Here is a 26,169-nt window from a genome sequence, read left to right as displayed (position 1 = left end):
TCAGCTCAGTATTGCTGTGCCTTCCTAATCCTGGTATCAGGATTCAGAGAATTGGGAGAGCTCTCTTGCAAACAGCTTCCATGTGTCAGCATTTGCAGATACAAACACACACATTGGGCCCAGCCACTGCTGCTCCATTACTTTTACTCCTCTGCCTGTCCTTGAACCACTGGGAGTTGGAGACAAAAGCAAACATGGGATTGATGAAACCCCAAAACTGGCAAACAACCATGAAAATATCAAACACTATTCTAAAGGATCATCTTTGATCACATGGAAATGAGCTGGTTATTAAGCTGGACACAAATCCCTCTTAAATTTCTGTAGCAATGGGACTCAACTCCTCTCAGTCTTCTTTCTTCCTTTCCAATGAGAAATTGAGCACCTACATTAAAGTGCACTGAGAAACAGGTTGACAAAAAGGCAAGTATAATTTTGTCTTAAAATATTACCTTCAAAACATTCTGTCTAAATAGACCTGTGTTTTATCTTCAAGAAGAATTTAATCCAGCAGGATTGCCAAGAGGCAACAGGGAAAGTTCTCTTCTGCTCTCATTCCAAAGAGTTTCAGGTTAACAGTAAAAAAATCATTAATTGCATACTGTATTAATTCGCTCCATTCCAACCTTGCAGTGGGGCAGGGAAAGCGTGTCAGGTATCTGAGAGACCAAGATAATACCTATCTCTTTCCTTCTTCTAATAGCTTCATAAATAAATAGTTAGGTAGTTAACTAATTAATTGTTGCAGGCTGGACCTCCTGTATTTACAGTTAGAGCTCAACATTTATCCTGCTTTCTAGAATTGGTCCTCTAATGGAATTTATGCAGTTGTGTGATCGCTGTTTCTTAAAGAATGCAGGGGTGAAATCACACAGATCAGAGCCTCACTGTTCCTGACACAGAGGCCTTTTTTTCCCCTTTCCCTCCCCCAACAGAGCTCTCCTGTGTTGCTCCCTCGCAGCTGCGCAGCTGCAGCTCCCTCGCATGAGCCGTGGACAAGAGGGTTATTCTTACTGCCAGCAATGTTTCCTTTGCTCCCAAAAGGGTCAAAACTCCAACGTGAAAAGTCTTGTTTGTTGATTACATTTGCAGTGCGCAGGGGAGAAGCCTTGTGTCTGTACAACGGGCATGACCAAGGGGCAGAGAACCTATTTCTGAATGTCAGGGGGGTAGACAGCTGCCGTAGTTACCTGAGAGCATTTCCATCTGCTAAGGCTGGCTTGAGAGGAGGATTTCTGCATTAATGTCAGATAAAAACCAGTCAGACCAGTGTTTTCTGTGGCTCTCTTGTTCAGATGACCTCTCTACCCAAGGACCGGGTGACCTTAGACTCACCCAGCTCATCACAGCCAAGTGTGATGGCAGATCTTTTGGTAAACACCTCGTCCTTCCAGTGGCTCAGCAGCTTCTTTATTGATCACACCTGAGCTCCTGGAGAAACCCTGATGTGAAAGGCCCAAACATGAAAAAGACAGCAGCCTCCTTCAGCGTGCCCTGAAATCCAAAACCCTGGTGTGCTGAAGGATGGCCTCGTGGAGCCCTTATTTCTGCATTTCTGTTCTTTTTTCCTGAGCTAGGCAATATTTTTAAGGCAGTTTTTATATTTCACTGGTCAGCAGTAGCTATCAGAATATGGAAATGAACATATCTCCTTTGACGGTTTAGCCCGTGGATGACTATATGGTGATAAACTATCCGCAAATGTGATCTGTGCCATTAGGTCAGGAAAGCACTCGATGAGGGCCAGCAATTTCTCCGGGTTTCTCTGTCGCAATCTTCATGAAAACACTTTGGTTTCATTTTTCTCCGCCCTAGGAGCCCGTACCTCCGGTGCCCACGGCCGGTGCCCCACACGAGCAGGTTCCCGTTTCCCCCGGGTATTCCCGGCCAGGGAACCCCGCGCATCCCGGGAACCCCTCTGCTCCCCTCAGCCCGGGGGGCGGGGCCGCCGCGTGGTGCGCGCGCAAGTAGCGTCTGCTGATTGGTCGACGGCGCCGTCCGTCATGCGCGGGCTGGGCGGGGCCGCCCGTGCCGGCGTTGCCGGGTGACGGCCGCCCGGGCAATGGCGGCGGGGCCGCCCCGCGGTGAGGGGGAGCGGGAGCGGCAGGGCCGGCACCTCCTGTGGGGACGGGGGGCTGGTGGGCTGGAGGAGGCGTGTGCAGAGGGGCCCTGTTTGGGCTGGGTGTGAGGAAAGGGGTGGGGGGTGAGCTTTGTGTGGAGGGTGTGCGCAGAGCGGGGTAAGGGACCTAAGCGGGTGTGGGTCTCCTCAGAGGCCCCCTTCTCTTGCAGCTGAGCGGTGTGGGGTGGCTTCGGGTGCTGGAAGAAGCAGCAATGTGGTGGCTTCAGGTACTCCATGTTACAGCGAGAGGCTGTCCATCCCTAAATAAATCCGCCATGCCTGTTTGTTTCCCTGTTGCAATTCCCCGATAACACTCGCTTCTGTTGCAGGTTGGTGCCTGGCGATATAAAGTAGGAATAGCCGGCAAAGCTGCTTAGGACTCTGTTGAAAATGCTGGGAGAGAAAAAGCAGTTAATGGTGGCAAGAGACCTTTACACAGACCCCACGTTTCCGGCCAGTGATACCTCCATATTTTTTAATTATTGTACCCCACTTGCCCAATTCAGAGGCGAGATATCTTGGTTGAGACCTAAGGTGAGTTTTAAGGTATAAAAGGCTGATTTTAGCCGAATTTGGCTTTTAGGTAGTAAATGCAAGTTAGCATTGAATGACTGCTTCTGGGTGTTTTTGATTTGTTTGGAAATACAGAAGTGATGCAACTAATCTATGTCAGTGTTAACAATACATGAGTTACGGTTTTTAGTCTAGGTGCTTGTTTGTAGGCTTGATTTAAATCCTCTTGCAGAGCTTTCAAATTTCATGGCAGTAGGAGAAATTCTGATATTTTATTATAAATATGTTTCATTATGCAAATTATGTGCATACCAAGTTAGAATACAGCATTATTTCATATTTTTTGATATATTGCATAACGGTCTTGAAAACAAGTAGTTGTATTTTAGAATTTTTTAGAAGCCTATTGCTTTTTTTTTGTGGTTGCTTTCTTTGATAACAGGAAAGAAAACTTTTCAAGTTTATAACTTGTCATATGACTCGTATTGCTTTTAAACTTATAGCTGGGCTGCAGAGCAAGCTTTATTAGAGCTAAAAGCATTAGAATTCATTTCTGCAGTGCACCCATTTAAGGTGAAGTATTTATGATACTGCCTTTGTGTAGAGGGGAAAAAAGGCTATAAAAATGTAATGGAGGAAAAAGGCATGTTGTCTTGAGTTGTATTATTTCCCCTGTGTCTGGGGTTGTCTGTAGGAGAGTGACAGATCTGTTGGTTATCAGGTGTAATTGGCAAGCAAATGATTTCATGGAGTTGGGTGTGCAGCTTCCTGCTTTTCTTCTTTACACCTTGCTTGCTGCTGAGGGCTGATGAGTTAATTTGCATCTCTTGCAGTGTTTACATATAAGGAGAACCATTTAACAAACTCACTTTCAGATCAGATTAACTGTTCAGAATTTGGCATCTGAAATTTCCTCTTGTGCTACCAACTAATCTATTTTTCTGTTCCCTAGGAAAGGTTCTTCCCTTGTTCTAATTTTGAGAATTTTGTAACTTGGGATGTGCAGTTTAATGTGGATAGCATCATCCCTGTCACAGTTGATCATGAGTCTAGCAAGGAGCTGATGAATTATGTTGTCTTTCACTTCTTACTGCTTTTGGTTAACTGCTGATGGTGACAGTTGTGTACTAAAATTCATGTGGGAACTAGGTTTACATTCATTGAGTAGCTGCAAAATACTGCCAGAAGCCATTTATTTGTTACTTCTTGCTTGGGCTGTGGATGAAAAGGAAATTTTCTAGAAGTAAAAATTCCCTTATTTTCTGAGAGGTCTCTGAAGCCCTCCCAGTCCCTGAAACACTTCCTTAGAATGTCATGATTAGATTAAGGATGTCATAAGACTTCCTTAGAATGTCATGCAGGATTTGGCTTTAACTCCTCTTCTTTAATTTTAGGACATTTGTTCCTCTCCTCGGTTATTTTCAAACAATCTGCAGGATGTGCAAGTAAAACAAGGAATTCTGGGAGACTGTTGGTTCCTGTGTGCCTGTGTAGCTTTGCAGAAGAGCAAATACTTACTGAACAAGGTATGGGGAAGTTTCATGTTAGAGAAGTTTTCTTCACCTAATTGACATTTGTGTGTTGTTCTGCAGTCCCAAGCTGCCATGTGAGTATTGCCTTCATTATGGTTTTGTTATCATATTTTTTTCTGTGCTTACAAATGGTTCATATTCACTATGTTTTAAACTAGTTTTGTTTGCAAAAAATAAAATTCATTCATTCATTGTTTGCCTTGATTTTGGCTTTTGCCCTGCAGGTAATCCCTCCAGGCCAGCCCAGCTGGACAGACGAGTCCTATCAAGGCTGCTTCACGTGCCGGGTCTGGCAGTTTGGCCACTGGGTAGAAGTGACCATTGATGATCGCCTGCCTTGCCTTGGGGGCAAACTCTGCTTTTCCCAGTGTCAGACAGAGGATTTGTTTTGGCTTCCACTACTGGAAAAAGCTTATGCAAAGTATGTGAACACTGCTATTGATGGAAATAGAACTACAATACTTGTGTATTTCTTCTGCTTGCTTATTTTACCCAGCTGCTTTGGGCATAGATCTGAGCGTTGTGACTGCTGGTGGTCCCATCCTGGTATGTGCGGAAGTTGCTCTTTAAACTGTAGGTTTGGAAGGTGTGCTTCCAGTTGCAAATGAAGTAAGATAGTCTTAGGGAGGTAGTTCTGGTGAAAAGTAAGCTGCAATGAATTTTCAGGAATCAAATGATGTCTGGTAAGTCTCTGTCCATTAGTTATCTAATTTGTTAAAGGAAATTGTTTTACTAAGGAAGATGAGAGCTCAATGAAAAGCAGAAAGCATGCAGATATTTTCATGGAAAGCAACAACATTGAGTGAGTTTGTGCTAGTTGAGGCTCTGGTTGTGTGAGTTTCACTGCTCTTTTGTATAATTTGTTAGTTTACTGTTTTAGAAAGAAAATGCAGCTATTTAGTGGTTTATGGCACATCAGCATAAAAGCTGTTCAGACAGACAAAGCAATTTGGAGACAAAATGCACTGGTAAGATAGGCATCTAATGTCCCAAAGAATCTGAGCAGAAGATTTTGTGGTTGCCAGCAGAGGGCAGAGGCAGACCTTAATGATGAAGTAACTTAGTGAGCTGTAGATTGAGCAGAAGCTGTGAAGTACCAATATCATATTAAAGCTCCTCTGTAGGTTTGAAATGTAATATTTGTTGTCTGCAGAAGTCTTATTGTTCAATCTTATACTTCTGTTTTAGTCTTGACTTCTTTTGCCTTATTTTTGCATCTGCTACATCAGGTGGGGCAGTCTCTTGGTTTGCTTAGGTTGTTGAGGGATGTGCTGCTCTAGTTATTTGTGCAGAGTGAATAAAGAACAATTGAAGAGGAAGAAATAGTTTTATTTATACAGAATGCAGTTAGTATATCACAAAAGATAATGTAGAGCATGGATAATAGGGTACAAATGATTAATACTGGACAACAACAGGTTTTTGAATAGAACAGAGAGAATGTAAGAAACTTCCCGTCAAGCAGTGGAATATCCAATGGCTTACATATTCTTGAGATGTTGTGTTCTATAGAAATAAGATAGTATGTGCTTTCTCTTGCCTACTTTGGGTTATGAGGTCAGGCACAGTCATGATTGTGATATAGAGTAGGGTTGCAAGTGTGTAGGAATTGTGGTTTTTTTGTACTGCCGTGTGTAAAAACTATTTCTTCATGTTTTTTCTAATTTTTTTGTTTAAATTTTTTAGAGTGCATGGATCTTATGAGCAGTTGTGGGCAGGACAGGTGGCAGATGCTTTGGTTGATCTGACTGGAGGAATTGCTGAAAGATGGACCCTGAAAGGCCCTGGAAAAAATGTGGAGAAAGAGAAGACTGGCATGGTTTTGGAGAAAGCAGTGTTTAGAAGATTAATGAATCTGAAGGAACAGTGTGTAATAAGCTGTTCAGTCCTCAACTCCAGACAAGGTGATAGTAAATGTCTCTGTTAACAGGCTTCAAAGCACAAGGCAGCCAGCAAATACAAGTGCTGATTCTAGCACCTTGCCAGTTTCATGGTACAATTTGAAACATTTGGATAAATGAAGACTTAAGGATGTTACTGAGTTCAGGATGGGGGCTGCTTTGGAGGAGTGCTTTTTACATTAGAAGGTAATATAGTAAATTCTCAAAAACAAATGCATACCCCCCAAAATGCACTCCTTTGAAAAAGCATCTCAACAACAACCTTGAGAAGCTCAATTAATTTTAGCACAGTGAATTTGTAGGGACTTGATATTAAGGAGCAAGTTAATACACTTTGCAATGTTATTTTATTTCTTTATAGTCACTAAAATGAAGTGTTTGGAGTTTCTTTGTGCTGTTCTAATACAGATTTAAAACCAATTTCATTTTATCGCAAAATTGCCTTCTTTCACTAATGTGATTGTAAAATATGGAACAGATTCTTTTCTTTTCAAATTTTTTTTTCTTTTTTTTTCTATTCAGGTGCAAGTGAGCTAGGAGAATTTCATGCCTTTATTGTGATAGACACATTGAATCTCTCTGAAGTGTCAGGCAAGGAAATCTTCCTGCTACGAATACGAAATCCTTGGGGGAGGCGATGCTGGAAAGGGCCTTGGTGTGAGGGGTGAGCAGTTTTATATTCATTTGGAAAACCATTTGTGTAAGTTCTGAAGCACAAAGCTTATCTATGTATTACATAGGCAAACGCTGCTAATAATCTCTGGCAGAGGAGAGAGGCTTCATGTGTATGCAGTTCTTTAGAGAGGTGGGAGTTCACACAGCTCATTGGTTCTGAGGCTAGTAAAGTTGATCTAGTTCTCACAATCTAAATTTTTAATAACTTTTTTATTTATCAAATCATATCTTTTTATAGAGACAAACTTAAGGTGTTGGCTAACTTTCTGTTTCTGATTTTTGTGGGTTTTTTTGTTGTTCTGCCATTGATCTAAGTATCTTTGATCATGTTTGTTTCTTGCAGTCACTCAGCTTTACTTGCCTCTTCTCATTTGTTCCTGGCTCAACTGCAGGAAACAAGCAAAGGAGTAATTATAAAACTGTAGCAGAAGGAAGGATGCTTACGCTTGTTGCTCGTGTGATCTCATTTCTGTAGATTGATAGAAGTAGGAGTAGCTGGAACTGAGTCCATATAAAGTAGAAATAAAGAAGAGAACTGTTTTAAAGAACTTGCAGAAATATGTGTAGCAGCTCAAATAGAAAAGTAACAAGAATGAAAGGGCTGACCCTACTTGCTTATTTTGGAAAAAGTTAGCATGTTTTGACTATACAAAAGAACATGCAATTCTTGACCCAAGCAACAAGCGTTCAGCATTAAAATATGTTAACAATATGGTGATGTTCATGAACATTTTTGTAGAAATATTTTTCTTTCCTGAGTTAGGAAGATAATTTAATTGCATTTATTGAGATTTCAGCTGGTATTTTTTTCTTTTGAGAGTGTTTTGGTTATACACTTGCTCTCTTGTAGTTTCTTTATCAAAGAATAAATTGCCATATAGTTGCAAGAGTATAGGGTTTCATTGGATGGCCATAGAGCCCTGTTTTATTCAAGTGGAGAATTGTTCTTTTTTGCTAATGAAACAATGGAAAATGTTGAAACTACTAGCTTTTAATGAGCCCTAAATAATGAGGCGTTTAAATTCTTGGTTTATCAAGACTTGGCAAACAGATTCACAGGGGTAGTCAGTTGCTTAATGCAAATGGCAGTTTTTGTTGTAAAGCATTACCATTTTTTCAGAACAATGACAGCACAGCTTGTTTTACTTTTTTGCCTCTTTTTTAAACAACAGTTTAAAGCCTTTATTTTGCTCTCAGACTTCTTACTGTAGTGACTGTTGTAAACAAAGTACCTATTTCACCCAGAAGTCTGGTCTGCATCCAGTCTGGTGTTAGGCTGTTTCTAAGTTTTCTTTGATAAGTTATGACTTGTGTTTCCTATGATCCCTCTCACTGACTAGCAATGTGCAGAGAAATTTTCAATGCAATTATTTCACAATAAAATGAAGAAATCTCTTCTTGCTGTCCTGCTCCCTAAGATATTTGGTAGAACATTGTTCTTGAACTCTACTGGGCAAAGAGCTGAATGCTAATTTCTGTCTTAATGTGCAGTGGTCAAGGATGGAACCAGTTAGATCCAGTAGTTGCTTCAGAACTCCTCTCACAGATCCAAGAAGGAGAATTCTGGGTTGATGAAGAGGAATTTTTCAGGGAATTTGATGAGATTACCATGGGCTTTCCAGTCAATGAGGAAGGACAACTTCAGAGCCTCTATACAGGTGTGATATGAGAAGACATGTTTCTCATGCAAAAACATTATGTCGAGGGGAAGAATTGATTTGAATTGCAAATGGGTGCAACGAGACCATAATTTCTCTTTCTCAGTTTTCCCCTCTCCTGTAGATCCTTAGGTCTTTTCTGTCTCTACTGAAAAACAGAAGGACAAGAGAAATTAAAAATCTTTAGAGAAACCATTGATATTTCTAGGAAATCTAATTACTTGCTAGTTGGTTGAAAGATCAGGGTCATCTGTCTAGAAGGCTGTTATTCTGGACAGTCCTGTGATGTTTTGTTTTTAATGGTATATACACCTGAGATTTCTAGTAACAGTTTCTTGTAAAAATTATGTCATTAGTATTTCATTACCAACTGTGACATTAATTCTCATGCCTCTCAAAATCTTGGTCATGAATTTCTGCTTTGGGGAAGTGTCAGGCTATCACAGCTTGTTTTCTTGGGCTGGGCAATCTCTGCCATATGCCTGTTGTGTAAAATAAGCAGCTTCCCACGTCTGAAATCCTCACCATGGTTTTCTTATTTTGTTAGAGAAAGTGCTGTATCACTCTCAGAATCTCTTTGGATCCTGGGTGAGAGGCCAGTCTGCAGGTGGCTGCCGCAACAACAGCAGCTTCCCTACCAACCCCAAGTTCTGGCTGAGGGTCTGTGAGTCGAGTGAGGTGTGCATTGCTCTGCTGCAGAAACACAGGAAATACAGCACTGACTGGGCTGGAAGGATTCAAAATCCAGCTCGCTTAGCAGAGGGAAATCCATCTTTGACTGAAGGCATACAGGGAAAGAATTACCAGGCTGTGGGATTGCATGTCTGGAAGGTAATACAAAAGTGACATTTTTCTCTTTGCAAATAGAAGTTTAAAAGCAATACTGAAACGTTTGAGTAAATTAATTCATTTCTCATGCCAGTGATACGATTCAACTGCTCACAAATTTTCTATCTCTGGTTTATGCTAGAATGATTCTGTTTATCTCAGTTACTGACTGTACATACTATTACTGGACTAGTACTTTCTTCTTATCACTGAGCCCTTGGGATTGTTCCAAACTAGTGCATGACATTTTGGGCTGATTACTCGAAGCCATTCCTGAATTTACTCCTCCTGAATATTAATTCTTCCTACTTCTCTTTGATGTTCAAGTCATCTGCTGATACTCTTGTCTTTGTTTAATTTCTAAATTGATGCATGTTTAAAAATGTTTTAAACAATGTTTGATAGTTTTTAGTTTTATTACAAGCTAGTCATTTTTCTTAAACCACCACACATCATTATGCATCTATTCTAGGTGGAGAAGAAACGATTTAACCTTCCAAAGACCCTCTCTGCTCCTCCAGTTGTAGGTACTGTCTGCCATTCCTATGATAGAGAAGTCCACGTGTGCTGTGACCTTTCACCTGGCTTTTATCTTGTTGTTCCCAGCACTTTTCTGAAAGATGCAGTAGGGAATTTCTTGCTTCGTGTATTTTCAACGGGAAGGATCTCTCTCAGGTAGGTTTAAAACAAAACAGAACATTACTTAAAATTGTTGACATAAATGCAAGTGTAGCACTAAGTGGGAACGTTCAAAATCTTTTGAAGAATTGTGCAGAGTGCTGTGTAACAGCATTGTATTGTCTTTGAATTTATGCAAGTTTCCCAGCTCCTTGTTTTTGTCATGAAGCTGCTACTACCTCTTGCTAAAATACTAACAAGAAGTAGCATCTTGACTCTAAACTGCAGCTTAGTGCTATATGCAGAGGCAAATGTAGTGTTGGCCGATGTTTAAAAGCTGGTCAGATTTGTTTATATTCTGGTAGTATGTGTTTTATACGTTTTGTTTCTTTGCTTTCTTATGTTTGATAGTGAGCTAAAGCCACCACCCATGGATGCTGCCCTCTGTGAAGAACTCCCAGCTGGTGAATGGGAGACAGTGCAGCTGCACGGATGCTGGAAGAATGGGCTAAATGCTGGAGGTAGCAGGAACTTCCCCTCCTTCCATACCAATCCCTGCTTTCCCCTCTCCATTCCTGCAGGACCAGGGAAAAGCAGTGTGAAAGTCACCCTCCGTCAGCACTGCCTGGATAGCAAGTGCTGTCCGATAGGTTTCCATATTTTCCAGGTAAGGCTTCTGGTCAGTTTGGTTGCTTGTTTGCCAAGGGTGAAGTTCAGCCTGGCAGCACAGGGCTCCTTGCAGTTTGCAAGGGTCATGCTGCTTCTGGGAGAAACACCGGCTGACTCTGGAAGTAATGCCCATGAAAGTTATGGAATAACTTAGGTAGTTACATAGCATAGTAACCAGATAATTGGTTCCACTGAATTCTTACAAGGTTCTAAATTAGTTTTAGCAATGATGAACTCTTTTGAGGATGAGGCAAAGAATTCCTGGTGCCCTGGTAATTGAGTACCAGACCTTTTGGTAATTCATCATGAAAACTTACTTTCTTTGTGTCTAATAATTAAATGTCCGTAGGCAAATGATATTAGATCAAAAGGACTGTGATATCTTGAGCAGGTGATCAGAAACAAAACAAGATTTGATTTCTTATGGATAGGTACAGATTCAACATGTGTGTGCCAGTGTTCAACTGCATAAATCTAACCAGAGAAGCTGCTGCTTAAGTAACTATTTTGCAGAGAAAGGTAGCTTTATTTTTAGAAAACATGCTTCAAAAAAAGGTGTTGCTTCAGTGGAAAGTCTGGAGTTGGGCACAGAATTAATCATAAAACTTCAAGTATACTATATGTGAAGAAAGATTGGCATTTCTTATATTCCTATAGGAGATTGAGATGAAGTCCAATACGACTTTTTAGTACTGGAAAGACTACTAGATGTAGGAAGGACAGTTTGTTCAGCAGATCCCTGAGGCAGAAAACAAGTGCTTTAGGCTGCAGCAGGGAAGAGTGAGGTTAGAAAACAGAGAGAAAGCTCTACAGCTATGTGAATAGTGGGTTCCATACATTGTCTACAAACAGGCTAGGAATGATTCATCTGTTCTTAGTACTGCCATCTGGGTTTTCTGTAAGCTTTTCCATTCCTCTTCTCTCTAGCTCTGTACAGCAGAGTGAGTATTTGGAATAGAGACGGTCCATATCACACTGTGGTGTCCTAGGAATGAAACTTTGTGAGACTGAAACAGATACAACAGTAGGCATGTTCACATTCTTTTTGCAGGTGCCTAACAGCAGCTGGAAACCACAAACTACTTCTTTTGTACACTTGGAGCCACTGGTGAGCTGTGTTCCTCACTGCTATTCCCAGGAAGTCAGCCGACTTTGCAGGCTTCCTGCAGGAAGTTATGTCATTATACCTTCTACATACTTACCCAATACAGAAGGCAATTTTACAGTGGTCATAGCAACCAAAATAGACAGGTAAAATTGTTACTTCTCATTTGCTTTTCTAGTCTTTATAGTGCATATATTACAGGATGCATGGAAATGACTGCAGTAATGTGTTCTCTTGATGGAAACATTTTGTCAAGTCTTTGTATTTCTGTTGTTTGCATGCACTGCTTACCACTTTATGTTGGAAGAATGACTAAAAAAGGTAGTATTTGTTAAATCTTCTTGGATCGCTTGCTGAATATCAGATGTCTCTTGCTGGAGGAGATGATACTTAAGTAATTAATTACCAGCTGCATCATCAATGTTAGGATTTATGTTGAAAGTTACCAATGCCTTTTAAAATTCAGGGTTGTTTTTGAGAAAATGCGATGAGTAGCCAGCCTTATTCCATAGCTCTAACTATGATGTGAAAACAACAGCTCTGAATCAGAATTGTAAATTCCATAAGACTGCAGTAAGACTCAATAGAGTTGCAGAAAGACTTGCTAAGGGAAAGGATGCGGAACGAAGCCTGATATAACTTCTCTTTTTGAAGTGGGATAAATACTTGATATTTGCAAGATTCCCAATGCTTTGTGCAGAAATAAGTGTGGTTTGGGTTTTCAACAGGAAGCGCATTCACAGCCAGGAGACACTTGGACAAGTATTACAAGAGGTGAGTGATATATTTTGATGGATATATTTTGATGTATTCATTTGTGGTGTCACCACAGATCTGTGCTTGTTTTAACTATATATGTTGTATCCTTCCTCCATCTGATTGGTTTTGATAGTTGGTATCCTCTGTATTGCAATTTTAAAATTCTAATGATGTTATGGTGTTGTAAAGGCTTAAGAAACCACAGCAAAGTGAGAAGATTGGGTTTTTATTTGTTTCCCTGCAGTCAGCCCATACAGCACTCCAGGAGGGATTATAATGGTGGGATAAAAGTTGTTTTGATCAAGTAAATGACACCTATTTCAGATTCTGGTTTTGTTTTGCTTGATCAGATAGGCATGTAATATAAAAGGGTCGGATGTGAATACTGAGTAAGTAATACTTATGGTGTTTTTATTGGGTGCAGAGGAAAACTTTGGTTAAAATATTTTTAATTACAAAATGAAGTATTATTTTAACAGTGGTTTGAAGATACATTATTTGGTGGATGGATCAAAACATGTCTTTGGTAACTCTAAGCTTATTAGGTGGAACAAGACCATCTAGATACTTGGGTCTTTCCCTTTGAGGTTTGGACAAAACAAAAATTGTAGGAAAAACTCTTCACCCAAGTTTAGAACTGGCTTACTTGTTTTCTGAATGTGGGTCATGTTGACCCACATGTGATTACATTTTTTTCTTAAAACCATACAAACAGTATGAATTGTGCGTGCTTCACAAAAGTGGGCACAGACCTGTGTGTACTTTCCATATGGCTGCTGTAACTTTAACATTTAGGAGCTGAACTATGCAATGAAGGTCCTTTGTTACCATTGTTTTGAGAACAAAATGTTGCAAGGCCATTATATCAAAAGGAATCTATTCTAACTTATGTTTCTTTATATTATTTATTGAAACAGAATCAAAGAAACAAACCGTTTAGATTCTTCAGGACAGCTTCAAGAACCTGGAAATTGCAGTTATATTTTTCTTATCAGTGGGAGAAATTAATGTCTGAATCTAATCTTGAACAATATGGGTGTTTCTAAAGACTGGACTTTAAACTTCCAGGGATTTAGCTCCTGAGGGTTCCGGGCAGTCTGCCTTACTTTGGGCTAGTGATTTCTAGAAGATTAGTAACAACAGCAGAGCTGGAAGTCAGTGTCTTTTTCTAAAAGTTTGACTGTGTTCTCTAGTTACTAATGTGATGGGATTTTTGAGTTTTAAAGTTTTTGGATTTTTTAAAGGATGTTTCAGATGAAAAGCTTTTATTTTAACCTTAGTTTCTAAATCTTTCTTTTCTCTGATTCACTTTAATTCCTTCTTGACAAAAAAAAATCCTGATGAAATAGCTTTTTTTCTCTATATTGCACATTTTCTTATAGGTTTCCTTTACAACTGTGATGAAAAGGTAGTGTGGAATTCTGACATTGTCATTTCAAGAGACATCAGGAAGCTGAGGAATGCCTCATCTCTTGCTCTTCTCAATTTTAAATGGAGTGACAAGATGCTCTTAGCCCAGGTGTTTTTCACTGGTACCAACTGCCAGGCCTGTAACGACTTCTTTGTAAAAAATACCTCTTTTAATCATGAACACTCTGAATATTTGGTCTTCCCACATTTTTAGAAGGAGTATTGTACAGCAAATTATCATGTACCTCAGTTCTTCAAAAATGAAGGTGAAGAATATGTGCATGTTTTAACCCAAGCTACGGTTTTGGAAGAAAACCATAAAACCTATGTGTAAGGCCAGGTTGGATGGAGCCCTGATCACCCTGGTCTCATGGAATGTGTCCCTGCCCATGGCAGGGGGATTGGAACAATATGATCTTTAAGATCCCTTCCAGCTATAACCATTCTATGATTGTGAAATAATATGTTATTGGGGAAAAAAAAAATCAACCTGACAGAATAACTTCATGTGACTAAAGGGGTGGTGAACATAGAGGAAAAACTGGAGTATTTTTTTCAGGTAGGATATACCTCAAGAACCATCAAAATACACTGGAGTAGAAAAAGTCCAAGCTTTTATCTGACACTGCCAGTCCTGCTGCTGAGCACTTTACCTTGGGCCCTCTAAGGAACCAAGCAGATGGTGGGTTCAAAGGAAAGATTTTTTTTTTTTTGGTGAGTTTTTCTTTAATGAATGCCAGAAATAAAAAAGACAAGACTTGAAAACTTATGAACTATCCTGTCAGACTGCTTTTGTAAATCTGAAAGAATGTGTTTTATGGAAGAGCTGCCCTTGCTGCAAGAAATGTGCAGTTTAAGAGTTTTTTCTTAATTTATGTTTGAAAGTGTTTCTTATTCAAGCAGGATTTTTTTAATGTTATATTTTCCTCAATAAAAATAAAGTGACATTGAAAGTTTTAAAATGGCTTTTATTTAAAAAGTTAAATAATTCAATGATGTCAGATATGCATTGGTTCTGTGGTAGCAAACATTACCATGTGTTAGAAACCTGGGGTTAGTGGAAGGGAATAATGGGAAATACTTGCAAGGAGAATCAAGTCTTCCGTTAGTCCCAGAAATATGTAGTATTCTGCTTTTGCTTTTAACTACATCCTACCACAATTTCTGCTAGCTCCTGTTGAACTTTGAGAATTGAAAGGATTTAGGATGCTTTTGGCTGAATTTTAAGTGGTCAAAACCTTCCACATCTGTTGATGTAGAAAAAGAACAAAAGAAAACACCGTGAGTAATAAATCTTTACTGTACCTACTAAAACAACTGTTGACATCTTTGTTTATTTTCTTAATTTCTTGAAAAGCTGTTCCTTTCTCTTCAAATAGGAAATTATTGGATCATACAACAGTGATTCTAAGCAGAAGGAAAAGTTTGTGAAAGGGCATGGACCCGAGTTGTGGTGAAATAGGAATTGGATACTGAGGAAGTAAAAACAGGTGGTAAGGATTTCTAAAGGGGCTGTGGTTATGAGAGGCCCCATACTACAAGCATTTTTGTGTGTGTGAAGTTTATGCTACACTATATAATGCTTTTTGGGAGAGTGAAAGGCAAAGGAATCAACACTAAGTGTGTGTATACTCTGATACCTCCTGCAAGAAGATCTAAGGAAAGATCTGTCAACTCAGAAGTGTAATAGCTTACTGAAGAAAATTTTATTCAGGGATCCTTACTGAACAGTTGTCCCATTTTAAGAGTGTGATACCTGACAGAGCACACATGCAGGAAACTACTTGATACAGGCCACTTCTCTAACATCCTACAGCTAATTCACTGCTACTGCGAGTGTGAAAATACATGTATTTGGAAATATTGTGTGTTTGTGTATGCCTAAGACTCAATTATGTGAGTTTTGCAAATAGACTTACATTAATTTCAGAAAGTTCTGTAGATGAGGTCAGGCCTCCTAAATAAAAACACTATTAATTTGCTGTGTTGAGCTATCTCCATCTTAATAGAATTGAAATAGTGAAGTATGTTTTTGAACGATTTGCACCGGTTGAAGTCTCAGCATTGTAGTGTGTTGCAGACTAGCGTGGAATAGCACAGAGTTTATATGGATGTGGCTGCAGTATTGCACCCAAAATGTACTCCAGATTGATTTCCTTCACCCCCTCAGGGAGCTGGAATGTAAATGCCCGAAGGAGATTGGTAAAGAAGATGAACAGTTCAACTCGTGCCATTCGTTCCCCCAAACATACACGGTGCCCTGCGGAGGAAAATTAAGAGAGTTGGTTGAGTAAAGTTAAATTCTGTAAAAGAACTTTGCACAAAATTCTACAGAGTTCCATAAATTCTGTTAATGTAAGATAACGATCTATTTCCTTCTGTAAGGACAGAAGATGCTTTAGGAGGAGGGTGGGGAAACATTTAACTGAGAATCTGTGCACCTCTGTCAAGTGTTTGATTTGGTGTTTTGATTTGGTTTGTTTAGTCTTTTTTCATCCCTGGAGCATGTATGCAATTCTCATAATCAACATTTCCATTGTTGATTCTTTTTGTGAGAGCCTTTTGTGAACTGCTTTTTGTGAATTGCTTCTTAGCTAAGTCAGATTTTAAAAAGATTCATATACTTCAGAGTCTTATTTTGGTTGTCGAGAAGGGAGGGCTGGAGCATTGTGGGATGCAGCTCTGAAGCCAAGGAGAAGAATGTAATCAGGATTTCTTTAACAGAAATTCAGAAGGGTATGTTGGGTCCTTGTAGCCCTAACACTGTCAGAGGCAGATGTGTGAGCTAAGGCAGTGAAATGTGCAGTGATATATAGACTCAGTGACTCATTTTCCCATATTGTTTACACAGGATATTTCAGGCTATCTATATATTCCAGGATAAAAAACCCAAAGATAGATATTCAGAATATCTAAATACTCGGATTACATAAACTAAAAACAACCAGAGCAAGTTTAGAGTCCTATGCCACAGTTGAAATGGGAGCCCAAATTGGTTGTCTCGATTCATAGCCATTTGGTGAGTGAAGGAGGTAAGGTGATAAATACCTGTTTTGCAAAGATGATTTTAGGATTTACTGACAATTTAGAGAATTTAAAAAAAAAAATCTAGATTTACTACATTTAATCTGACCATACGTTACTCAGTACTTCTCTACAAGAGGTGTGTAGTAGTATAATGCAACAGTAACACAAAAAAACCCCTCAGCTGTGTCTGAGTGGTTCTACTGTGAATTTTTAGTAACTTTTGCTCTTTTGTGCTGCTGTTTTTCATAGTCAGTTTGTTGGAGAAACTGGTAGACTAGAGAAACTCGCTAGAGTTGTTGCATGCTGCTTTTCACTCTTTTTTCCCCTCCCTCCATGTCTTTGAATCCCTGCATTTTGCACTCTAAGTTAGTTAAGTTGTACATTGTAATATGCTTTTGAAAAGTTAAATTTTTTTTTGATTGCCCAATAATATTTTACTGAAGACCTACAAAATCTACTGGATTTTGCTAGTTTTCTACAGATACAAGAAAACATGGTGCTAGACTATTAATGTAGGATTTTGGAGACTGAGGTTTGGTTTCCTGCTTCTTCACAGATTTTCTCTGTATGTTTTGAAAAATCATATTCCTTTTGTCATTGGCCTTGCTTTTTGTAAGGTGAAAATAAATAAATTTCCTGACTTAGGGTAATTACCTTGATTTAACAGGGAATTACCTCGATTTAACACATTAGGAGATACGAAGCTCGGATATCCTTATGGTAGGAACCCTGCATATGCCAAGGAAAGAGCATTTTGCCTCCCAGCCATACTTATCCTCTGTTTGAATATATGAAAGATACAAAATGCACAATATTTATTGTGCTTACAGCAAAAGACCTGACTTTATATCGTTCAAATCAGTCAAATAGTCAATCTAGTCTAATACATTTTTATAAATGTGTATTTTAGAACTTAGAAATAGTATTTTTAATCTTGCTGCAAAACAGAGCAAGCAGGAATATTCAAGGTCAGGGTGTTACCTGCTGAGAAAGGCAAGAATGCCTCTTTGTTCACAAAGTTGCCATCCAAATCTAGGAAATGATCTGGGTTGAACTTCCAAGGGGTTGCCCAGTGCTCAGTGTCATACACCACGGAGTGCAGATTTGGCAACACAAGCGTGCCCTGCAAGGAGCAGCAGAGATCTTATTTTCCATAGATTTTCCTTCTTTCTATGTCATATAAATGGCAAATATTCACAGCTGAAAGATGTAAGAAATGGGAGTATCCTCTGTACCTTTTTAATGTGAAAACCCAGCAGAGTTGTGCTCCTCAGGCACTGTCGAGGGACCCCGACAGAGGTGACGTTGCTGTAGCGCAAGGCCTCGTGGATCACCGCGTTTGTGTAGGGCAGCTGCTTACGGTCTTCGTAGCTGATGACATGGGAGGGTTCCAGTACAGTCTCTATCTCTCTTTGAACCTTTTCTGCAAGACAAAGAAAATACTTTCATTTCCCACTCCACACCCATCCTCTTCCCACCTTTATTCCAGCAGATTTTTATGTGAGAATGTCCTGTCCGAGGGAGATAAAATAAATTATGTTCCTGTGAAATGCTTTGGCACGTGGTTTGACTGCTGTGTAGGTTTCAGTTGATCAAGGAAGTGCTTCTCCTTGAATCACAGGATGATGTCTCATTTAAGACACCTACTTGGTGATGAGGATAGTACAATTTTGTGTTTCAAAAAATGGATTAAAATTTGAAATGACAGGTATAATTTCCATTGTTTATAAATATGTATCCGATTTGGTATCTTTTAAAAACTTTTCTGCTTCGAAGGTTAGGAGGTGACTAGGTTGCATATGAAATGTCTTTAACTTGTTATTCTGTCTTGCTAACCCATTCTAGTGAGGTAAAACTGTGGCTACTACTAACTTCTGCTAGTGTCGCTGGTGAACCAAATGGGGAAGCACCTGTTTGTTTCATTTATTGACCTTCCATTTTCTGGATCCTAATTGCTCATGTACCACCATTCACGTGCATAGCTAAGGGTTTTTTTTTTATGTTTTGCAAGTGATTGATCTATATTCTTACACCAATGATGTTCATTGTGGTGTTGAATGCAGCTCTCTCTGATGGTGCTTTTGCTCACCTTGTATTTCTGGGTATTGTACCATGTAGAGCAGTGCCCAGAGAAGGGTGGTGCTTGTTGTTTCTGTCCCTCCCAGCAAAAGATCAACCACAGTCTGAACCATATTTTCTTTATTGAATGTAGAAGTAGAGTCGTCCTTGGTCTGTAGGGTATATTCACAAGAAGACTATGAAATAGATCATTTCAGATATTTCACCAGTCACATAGAAACTGTCATTGTTTGATTTGATGGGCTGCTCATTGTTATCATCAAGCACCTTCAGTGCTGCACAAATAGAGTGTGCGTGTAAAAATCCTTTGGCAGCTATTGGAACAGCAAGTGTTTGTAGTAGGCATTGAAGCCAAGGAAGGGAGAGTGTCATAAACAGATACTTACTTTTGTTATTTGAGCCAGGTAGAAGTCAATGAGATCCCGTGGATCACCTGTGTTCTGTCTCTCATGAGCCTGAACCTCCTCCATGACTAATCTGTGCATGAAGTCGTTGTATGCAAACACCTCCTGATGAGGCCCTGGGAGATGGTGCATGAGCCATGGGAAAGCATCGTACAGCTGTGGTGTTAAACAGAAAGCAAAAGTGTCAGATCCCACCTCTGGTTTCCTGGTAATTGTGAAGTCACCACAACCAAACTGGGATGAGAGGCAACAGACACAAGTAGGAGAGATTACATACTGGAAACATGATATATTTTACTTTTTGGATCAGTACCTAATAATGTAACAGGGGTTCTGAAAATGGGTGAGTAATTGAGTGCTGAATCTGACTCACAAACAGATTTTTCTCAGCCATGAATATTTTACTGTAATTTTTTTAGGCATCCCTTTATGAAGAACCTGCTAGTCTTTTAGAATGCCAGTGTGCCAAAATCTTCACAAGTTAAGCAATAGCTAGGGTTTCAAGAACTTAAAAAAATATTCTTCTTGGTGTGATGAAGTAGTAACCTGTATCTAATAGGAAGCTCAGAATAACTCAGATCTTGATGGTAATATGAATTATGAATTGAAGCAAGATGTCTTTTCAAAAGAGTATCCATTTGAAGACTTAGTTCTTACTAACTGCTTTCTGGATTTGCAAGACTAAATGAAATTTTAGAAGCTGCTTTAATTTTAAGAACTAAGAATCTTAAATACACAGTGTTCTGCAAATGATTGCTCATTGGAAATCTGTGAAAAGCAGTGATGATCTAGAATTTTAATTTTAGGATGTGATTTACAGACATAAAGAAGAATTAGAAGCCAATAATTACATATACAAAGTATGTATTGATTTATTACTTCACTGTGGCTTGTAGAACAATGATATATTTGGAAATGAAGATGCTTGTGAATAATCATCTCTGACTTTTAATTTCTTTTGACTTGTCAAGTGCAAATGCACCTGAAGGAACAAGAAAAATAGGTTCTTACCCTGCCCCAGATAGTCCCTTGAAAGTAGATCACAGAATAAATAGCTTTGATGAGTTTGCTGAAAGATTCGTCCTCACTGGAGAAGCAATGACCGAAAACAACAGCACAAATGATATTTGCAATTGCATGGATGATGGAAGTGTGGGGATCAAAAGGTTTGCCTGTGAATATGGGAGGTGCTGTGAGAACTTCTGAACAGACTACAGCAAGAAAAACGAGGAAGACTTTTTTTAAATGGTAAAAACAATAAGGGATCAGACTATTTTTAGAAAAATTTCACATAAATTAAGCCTAGTTTACTATATATTAACTGCATGAATTGTAAGTGCATGGAATCATAATTTTCAGTCTGCTCTTTCCTATTGTAAAACACAGTGGTAATCAGTTTTGAGTAGACAAACATAATCTCCCCTTCTTTGACTTGTGGTCTGGGTTGTGTGGATACACAAACAATTAATTAGGGCATATGCCTTCAAATATGGAGGTAGATATTTAAGTTTTGCAGTTCAAAACCAAAACAATTCTCACCAACCCCTCCCCCCAAAAAACCCAAAACCCCAAACCAAACAAAAAACCCAGGAAAAAAATTAGCATTTTCATTTCTTAGTTCTGTTGAAATTATCTCTTTTTGGTTTTCAAGTATCAGCTTAACAATCCAACCATAGATGTATTTTTTTCCACAGACTGAGAAGGCAAAGCTCAAATAATAGAGTCGAATACATCTCCCATTAGAAGGATTAACTACAGAAAAAAATAAATTAAGTACACATTTCAATGGCAAGGACAACCTTTGAAGTATACTTCTATGGAAAATACATCCCTGACTTCAGTCCAATGCTCTTGGTTGTTCTTGGAAAGAGTAAATACATTTATTGAGTTTAAAATTGAGAAGGGATTGCATGGTAAGTAAAGCTTTGGGCTGTACAGGGACTCGAGGTAGATGATTTTTTTCATCTCCTACATTTTAAAGATGTGTAAATGTTGCTCTCAGAAAAAAGACGGGTTTGGTCCAAGGAGAATTGGAGAGAGACCTCAGGCAACCTCTCTGTGTTTTCACATGGAAGAAGATGTGGGTGAGGGATTTGGCTGCTCAGAATATTTATATTTAATTGCTTTATTTTGGCAGCTTGCTAAAATTCTATTGGTTTTTATTTCATCCAAACCTTGAAAAGATGATTTTTTTGGATAACTGAATGATACATTCCTTGTTTTGAGGTTCTTTCTCTGCCAAATCCTGAAAGCCTGCTGTCCTAGAATGACTTCCAGCAGGTCATACATTGTGTAGTTTAAGGAGGGTTTTTCTATACTCCTTGAGTGTAAGTATCATTATCAGCTGTGTTGATAATAAACATTTTGTAAACTCTCCTTATTTAAAAATAAACAATTTTATATTGCCCACTGTGCAGACAAAACATTTTTTGCAAAGAATGCAGTTAAGAAGCCAGTGAAAGTTCTACTAATATCGACAATATCTATAGCACTTGTAAAAATGTACTGTGAAATTCACCAGCCCCAATCTTTCAGGAAAAGCTCTAAGTGTTGTTCTTCTAGTGAATTTACCTTTTGTATTTGTGAAGATATCCACAAGGTGACAGGCCTCTCTTTGAATTTGATGCTCCAAATTGTTCTTACCAAGTGCCAGACTTCTTATAACTGTCATGCCAAAGCGTCTCTGCTGCTTCCAGGTGTGGCCATTTGTCAGGAAAATACCTGAAAAACACACAAACATTTAGTTCATTGCTGGGAGGGGAAATCTTTTCACTGCAGGAGGCAAATTTTCATTTAGATGAGGTTGTATTTCACTAACAAGATACAATAGTTTTCAATTTTAGAAGCTGAGTTTTGGTCTCTGAGGATTTTATGACACCCAGCTGCTCCTAAATGCATCCTTGTAAACTGAGTGGGTTTTGGTGAGGGCTGAACAGCTTTGTCTATGGATATCTTCCACATGAGCAGTTTCCTGGTTTAGAAATGATACCATTGAAAGGCAACTTCTCCAGGCAAGTGTTCCTTTGGATCTATTGGGAAGGAAAAAGCCTGAGCGATGTGCTTTACAAGACAATAAATTTTTGTTTTTTCCTTAACGTGCTTAGCACTGCATGAAACATTTTTGCAGTGAAAGCCCAGTTATGCCCTGGTACAGCAGTAGCTGGTGTGTGTGCACAAGAAAACATCTTCGTTCTTTACACCTTGTTCTATCTCATTCTTGTGTAGGACTTTGTACCTTTCTCGCCCATCATATCCCTGTAGAAAGGGGTGAGAGGTCTTCCAGAAACTTCTTCTGAGTGGGTGACAATGCCATCTTTTACTGCTTTGTATCCATTGAGCACAACCAGAGGTGTCTGTCCCATCCACAGTGTGTAGATGTTTCCGTAGATGTTGGTTAACTGAAGAGTTGATAACAGGAAATTTGTAACTATAAACTAGGGAAAGCGTGCACTAAAATATCAATTTATTTAAGAGTTTTCTGTAGTTGTAACTAATCCCATTTGTTTGCATCAAATTAAATTGCAGGGTTTAGAAAAAAAATTATCTTTCTGTTATTAATATGCTTTGGGAACAGAAGATAGTTGTTCTTTATGGAATAGATGCTAAGGACATCTCTCAGAAGAACACCTCTGTAAATTTCACAGAAAGAAAACCAGCAGGTTACTTTGTTAACTCTGAATCAAAAAAACCAAATTATTACAGGCAAAATCCCAGAGCTTTTCTCTTTATTTTATTAATGTACCAAAATGATGGTATTTTCTTGTCTCTAGCATACAGAGAAAGAAATGTTCTTCTTTCTTTTCTATAGCTTCCACAGGATTTTTCTTATTTTCCTCTGCTATTAGTCACATCATGCTTATATTTTTCCTAGTAATAGTGGGAAACAAATTTCTTACTTTTTAAAAATAGTTTTGATTGGTTGTGCTGTAAACATAACAGTAATCAGATTTTCCTGCTTTGTTTTAGCAGTAACCTGTTTACAGCAGAGAAGAAATCTTTTTGTTGTAAAAACAAGGGAAAAAAGTGTCTGTTTAAGGTACATGTTTGGTTTTCTAATGGAGATGTTCCAGTGGCATTGGTGTCAGGAAAGGAGAGCTCTGCTAGAGGTGCCTTGATATCAACAGGGCTGGATATCAGCGCAGAACAGAATGAAAGTGCCAATGAAATGCCGTTCTATGACAGTGCTTGTGAGAATGTAACCAAAAGAGAGAGAAATTACCAAGGACTAAAGCAATGGTGATGTTTATTACTCAGAAATATTTTTAATAGTGCAGGGTCCTCAGAGTCTTTGAAACTGGCTGATAATCAAGCCTGAGGTTTAAAAAAATAGCATTTTAGGCCGTTTCTATGCCATGCACAATTTAAGTTAAAATAGATTCAGACTGATTTGCAACCACAGAGATAAATAAATACCTTACTGAGAGTTTCTCGGCGTAGTTTGAAGTCCAGCAGCCACAAATTTCCAATGATGGGGAGGGGAACTGGTCCTGGAGGAAGCTGGGTACGCATCCATTGCAGCTTGAGGAACTGCAAAATCAGGAGACACACTGCTAGAGCTATAAAAATCTCAGTAATCCCCAACATTTTATCAAATTTTAACTTCACTGGGTTCAGGCTTTTTTTTTTTTTCTTTCTTTTTTTTTTTTTCTGTGACTTCTGAAAATTTGGATTTGTGGAGATGTTTCTTCTACTGAATCCAAATTCTTTCTAAGGATATGCCTCCTGTAGCCATCTCTGGCAATCTACAGTTTTCCCAAGCTGAAGTCCCTAGAAAACCAAACTATGTGATTTTTTTGTGGTTAGCCAAGCCACACCCACTCTTTTTTTTATGATCTGTAATTGTGACCTGTCTCTTTTTTCACTTAGAATTTTTATTTTCTTCTTAGTCTTGATAGTGGGTCAAAGTTCCAATTATTGAATAGTTATCCAAGGTTTTCAAAAGTTTTGCATAATGAAAACACCTCAGGAAGTTTCATGTCGTTAAACCTTGAAATGCATTAGTTATTGTCATTCTGAAATATTACAATTATTGTGTGGTTACTTTACAGGAGAAGAAACATCTACACAGTATCTGAGGTCTCTGAGGTGTAAAAGAATGAGTTCATGCAGCATAAAGCTCAATTGTCTTTATTAAGAAAAACAAAAGGTAATTTAATAATTTGAAGAGTATCTTCTTTCCCCTTTTTTCATACGCTAGGTTACGATATTATGTGAACACTAGTGAGAGATTATTTTTCTATCCATCAGATTATATTATATTTTCTAACTTTTCTTTTTAAAAATTTTTAATTTTATGCTAAGTTTTAAAATCTTCTGGTTCAAATTTTGCAGATAAAACCATGCACAGGTTCTATTAGATCTGTGGAAAAGAACAGATAAATGGAAGAAATAGGCAAAAACTTTTAATCCTTTCTGATTTGTGGTTCCCATAAGTTTACCAGAGAGGTTTGTACCAGTGTGTAGCAAACTTTAACTGGAGACTTACTTTTCATACTTACTAATATATTATACAGTATTTTTCAACACTTTGTTCAAGAACCTAGCTAATGTTATCTTCAAGACTAAATAGGAGATTAAGGAAATCCATACAACTGTACAAGTTGTCTGTTTCAAATTTTATCATAATTTCTCTGAGCAGGCTTGCTGAATTTTTCAGCTCATTTCTGCACTTTTCAGCTCATTTCATCTGCACTTTTCAGCTCATTTCTGCAAAATCAAGGTTATTGATTGGAATCAATGTATGTTATGATCCTGAAATATAAAAGTTTAATGCTATCCATGAGCTTCTTAAGAACTGAATTAAGCTTCAAGAAACTGAGAGTTACAGGCATGCACACTCATTTCATTTAGATTTCTAATGAGCTCATATTTTGTGTGTGGGGGGGTTAGTAAAAGAAAATGTGGTAAATACAGTCTTGCATGATTCAGTCTTGAAAAATGTGTAGATGACAATTGGTGTTTTTTTCTGCAGTGGATTGTAATAACTTCAGGTTCTAAGAGGAAACCCAGGGGCAGTTTCACAGGGCAGCAGTGACATTGCAGCATTTTCTTGCTTTACCTTCCTGAGCAGCCACCTCTTGACTTCCCTGTGCAGTTCCATGCAACACTTCTGCTTTAGTGTGCTGCATGTGCAGATGCTTTTGCAAGAAGTGTGGAAGTGGAACAGCCAGCAGAAGCCAAGGACCATGCCTGTGTGCCTCTGTTATCTGTTTGTTTAGGTTTTTTTGGGCAGAGAAATGGAAACAGAAAAATTTGGTATAAGCATCATTTCCAGTAGCATGGTTCTATGAATCTTACAGTTGAAGAGTTAAATTGACAAAAAACTGAGGGAAGGAATTTGAAATTCAATAACTTTTATGGCTTTTTCAGCCAATTCTGACAGTTCCATATGTATATCAAAAATTGCAGTGTTACTGAGCTATGCTATTGAGCAGTTATTTATCTACCCATTTTTTCAGATTTTGCTGCTATTTGAGATTTTAAAATGACTTGATGAAACTATCTAACTTCACTTTCTGCTGGTGTGCATCAGAACTTCATTTCTTCTTTTGTTTTATTTCTTCCCAACTCATCCAGCTGGTCCTGTCTGGTTAAAAGGAAGTGAGTGCTGTTCTACTTCTTATTTGTGCACAGAATCACTTGTCAGGTTTGCAAGTTTTGCAACAGTTAAAGACCCCTGAAATCTCTTGATGTCTCATGCCCATCAAGTGAGGGTAGGATTTATAGACTTAAAATTACCAGAATTAAAATGAGTTAAGCCATGAAGTTGCCTATTAATAACAGTGATTATGATGTAACTTAAGAAAAGAAAACAAAAAGAAAGAAAAGGGCTTCATGTGAGAGAAATCTGGGTCCAGCTGAATAAGTCTGGG

The 26,169-nt window shown here is 38.6% G+C and overlaps 2 protein-coding genes across 4 annotated transcripts; one reads left to right on the top strand and one right to left on the bottom strand.

Moving 5' to 3' along the window:
• The first annotated feature begins 1,971 nt into the window (after positions 1-1,971).
• Positions 1,972-15,852, top strand: CAPN10 (calpain 10). Of its 3 annotated transcripts, none has more exons than XM_038146265.1 (14): positions 1,972-2,084; positions 2,449-2,653; positions 4,027-4,158; positions 4,389-4,585; positions 5,851-6,068; positions 6,588-6,729; positions 8,232-8,398; positions 8,946-9,229; positions 9,699-9,901; positions 10,256-10,511; positions 11,565-11,764; positions 12,347-12,392; positions 13,760-13,785; positions 14,347-15,852. In XM_038146265.1, the coding sequence occupies exons 2-14, from the start codon at positions 2,510-2,512 to the stop codon at positions 14,348-14,350; spliced, it is 2,019 nt and encodes a 672-aa protein (XP_038002193.1). In that variant the 5' UTR covers positions 1,972-2,084; positions 2,449-2,509; the 3' UTR covers positions 14,351-15,852. The 3 variants fall into 3 exon arrangements, with proteins under 3 accessions (XP_038002193.1, XP_038002192.1, XP_038002191.1); XM_038146264.1 differs by adding an exon at positions 2,271-2,346 and having other exon boundaries at positions 2,024-2,084; positions 13,760-15,850; XM_038146263.1 differs by adding an exon at positions 2,290-2,346 and having other exon boundaries at positions 2,028-2,084; positions 13,760-15,850.
• Positions 15,779-23,806, bottom strand: LOC119704625 (cytochrome P450 2J5-like). Its single transcript, XM_038146116.1, is given in 9 exon segments — positions 15,779-16,047; positions 17,796-17,937; positions 18,050-18,237; positions 18,904-19,045; positions 19,280-19,453; positions 20,309-20,469; positions 21,869-22,018; positions 22,533-22,731; positions 23,711-23,806. Coding segments are annotated over 9 exon segments (1,521 nt in total).
• Between the last annotated feature and the right edge of the window lie 2,363 nt (positions 23,807-26,169).

The sequence above is a fragment of the Motacilla alba genome, chromosome 9, assembly GCF_015832195.1.
Source record: "Motacilla alba alba isolate MOTALB_02 chromosome 9, Motacilla_alba_V1.0_pri, whole genome shotgun sequence".
Taxonomy (NCBI): domain Eukaryota; kingdom Metazoa; phylum Chordata; class Aves; order Passeriformes; family Motacillidae; genus Motacilla; species Motacilla alba.
The sequence above is the reverse complement of the archived record's forward strand: the minus strand, read 5'-3'. Positions and strand labels throughout refer to the sequence as shown.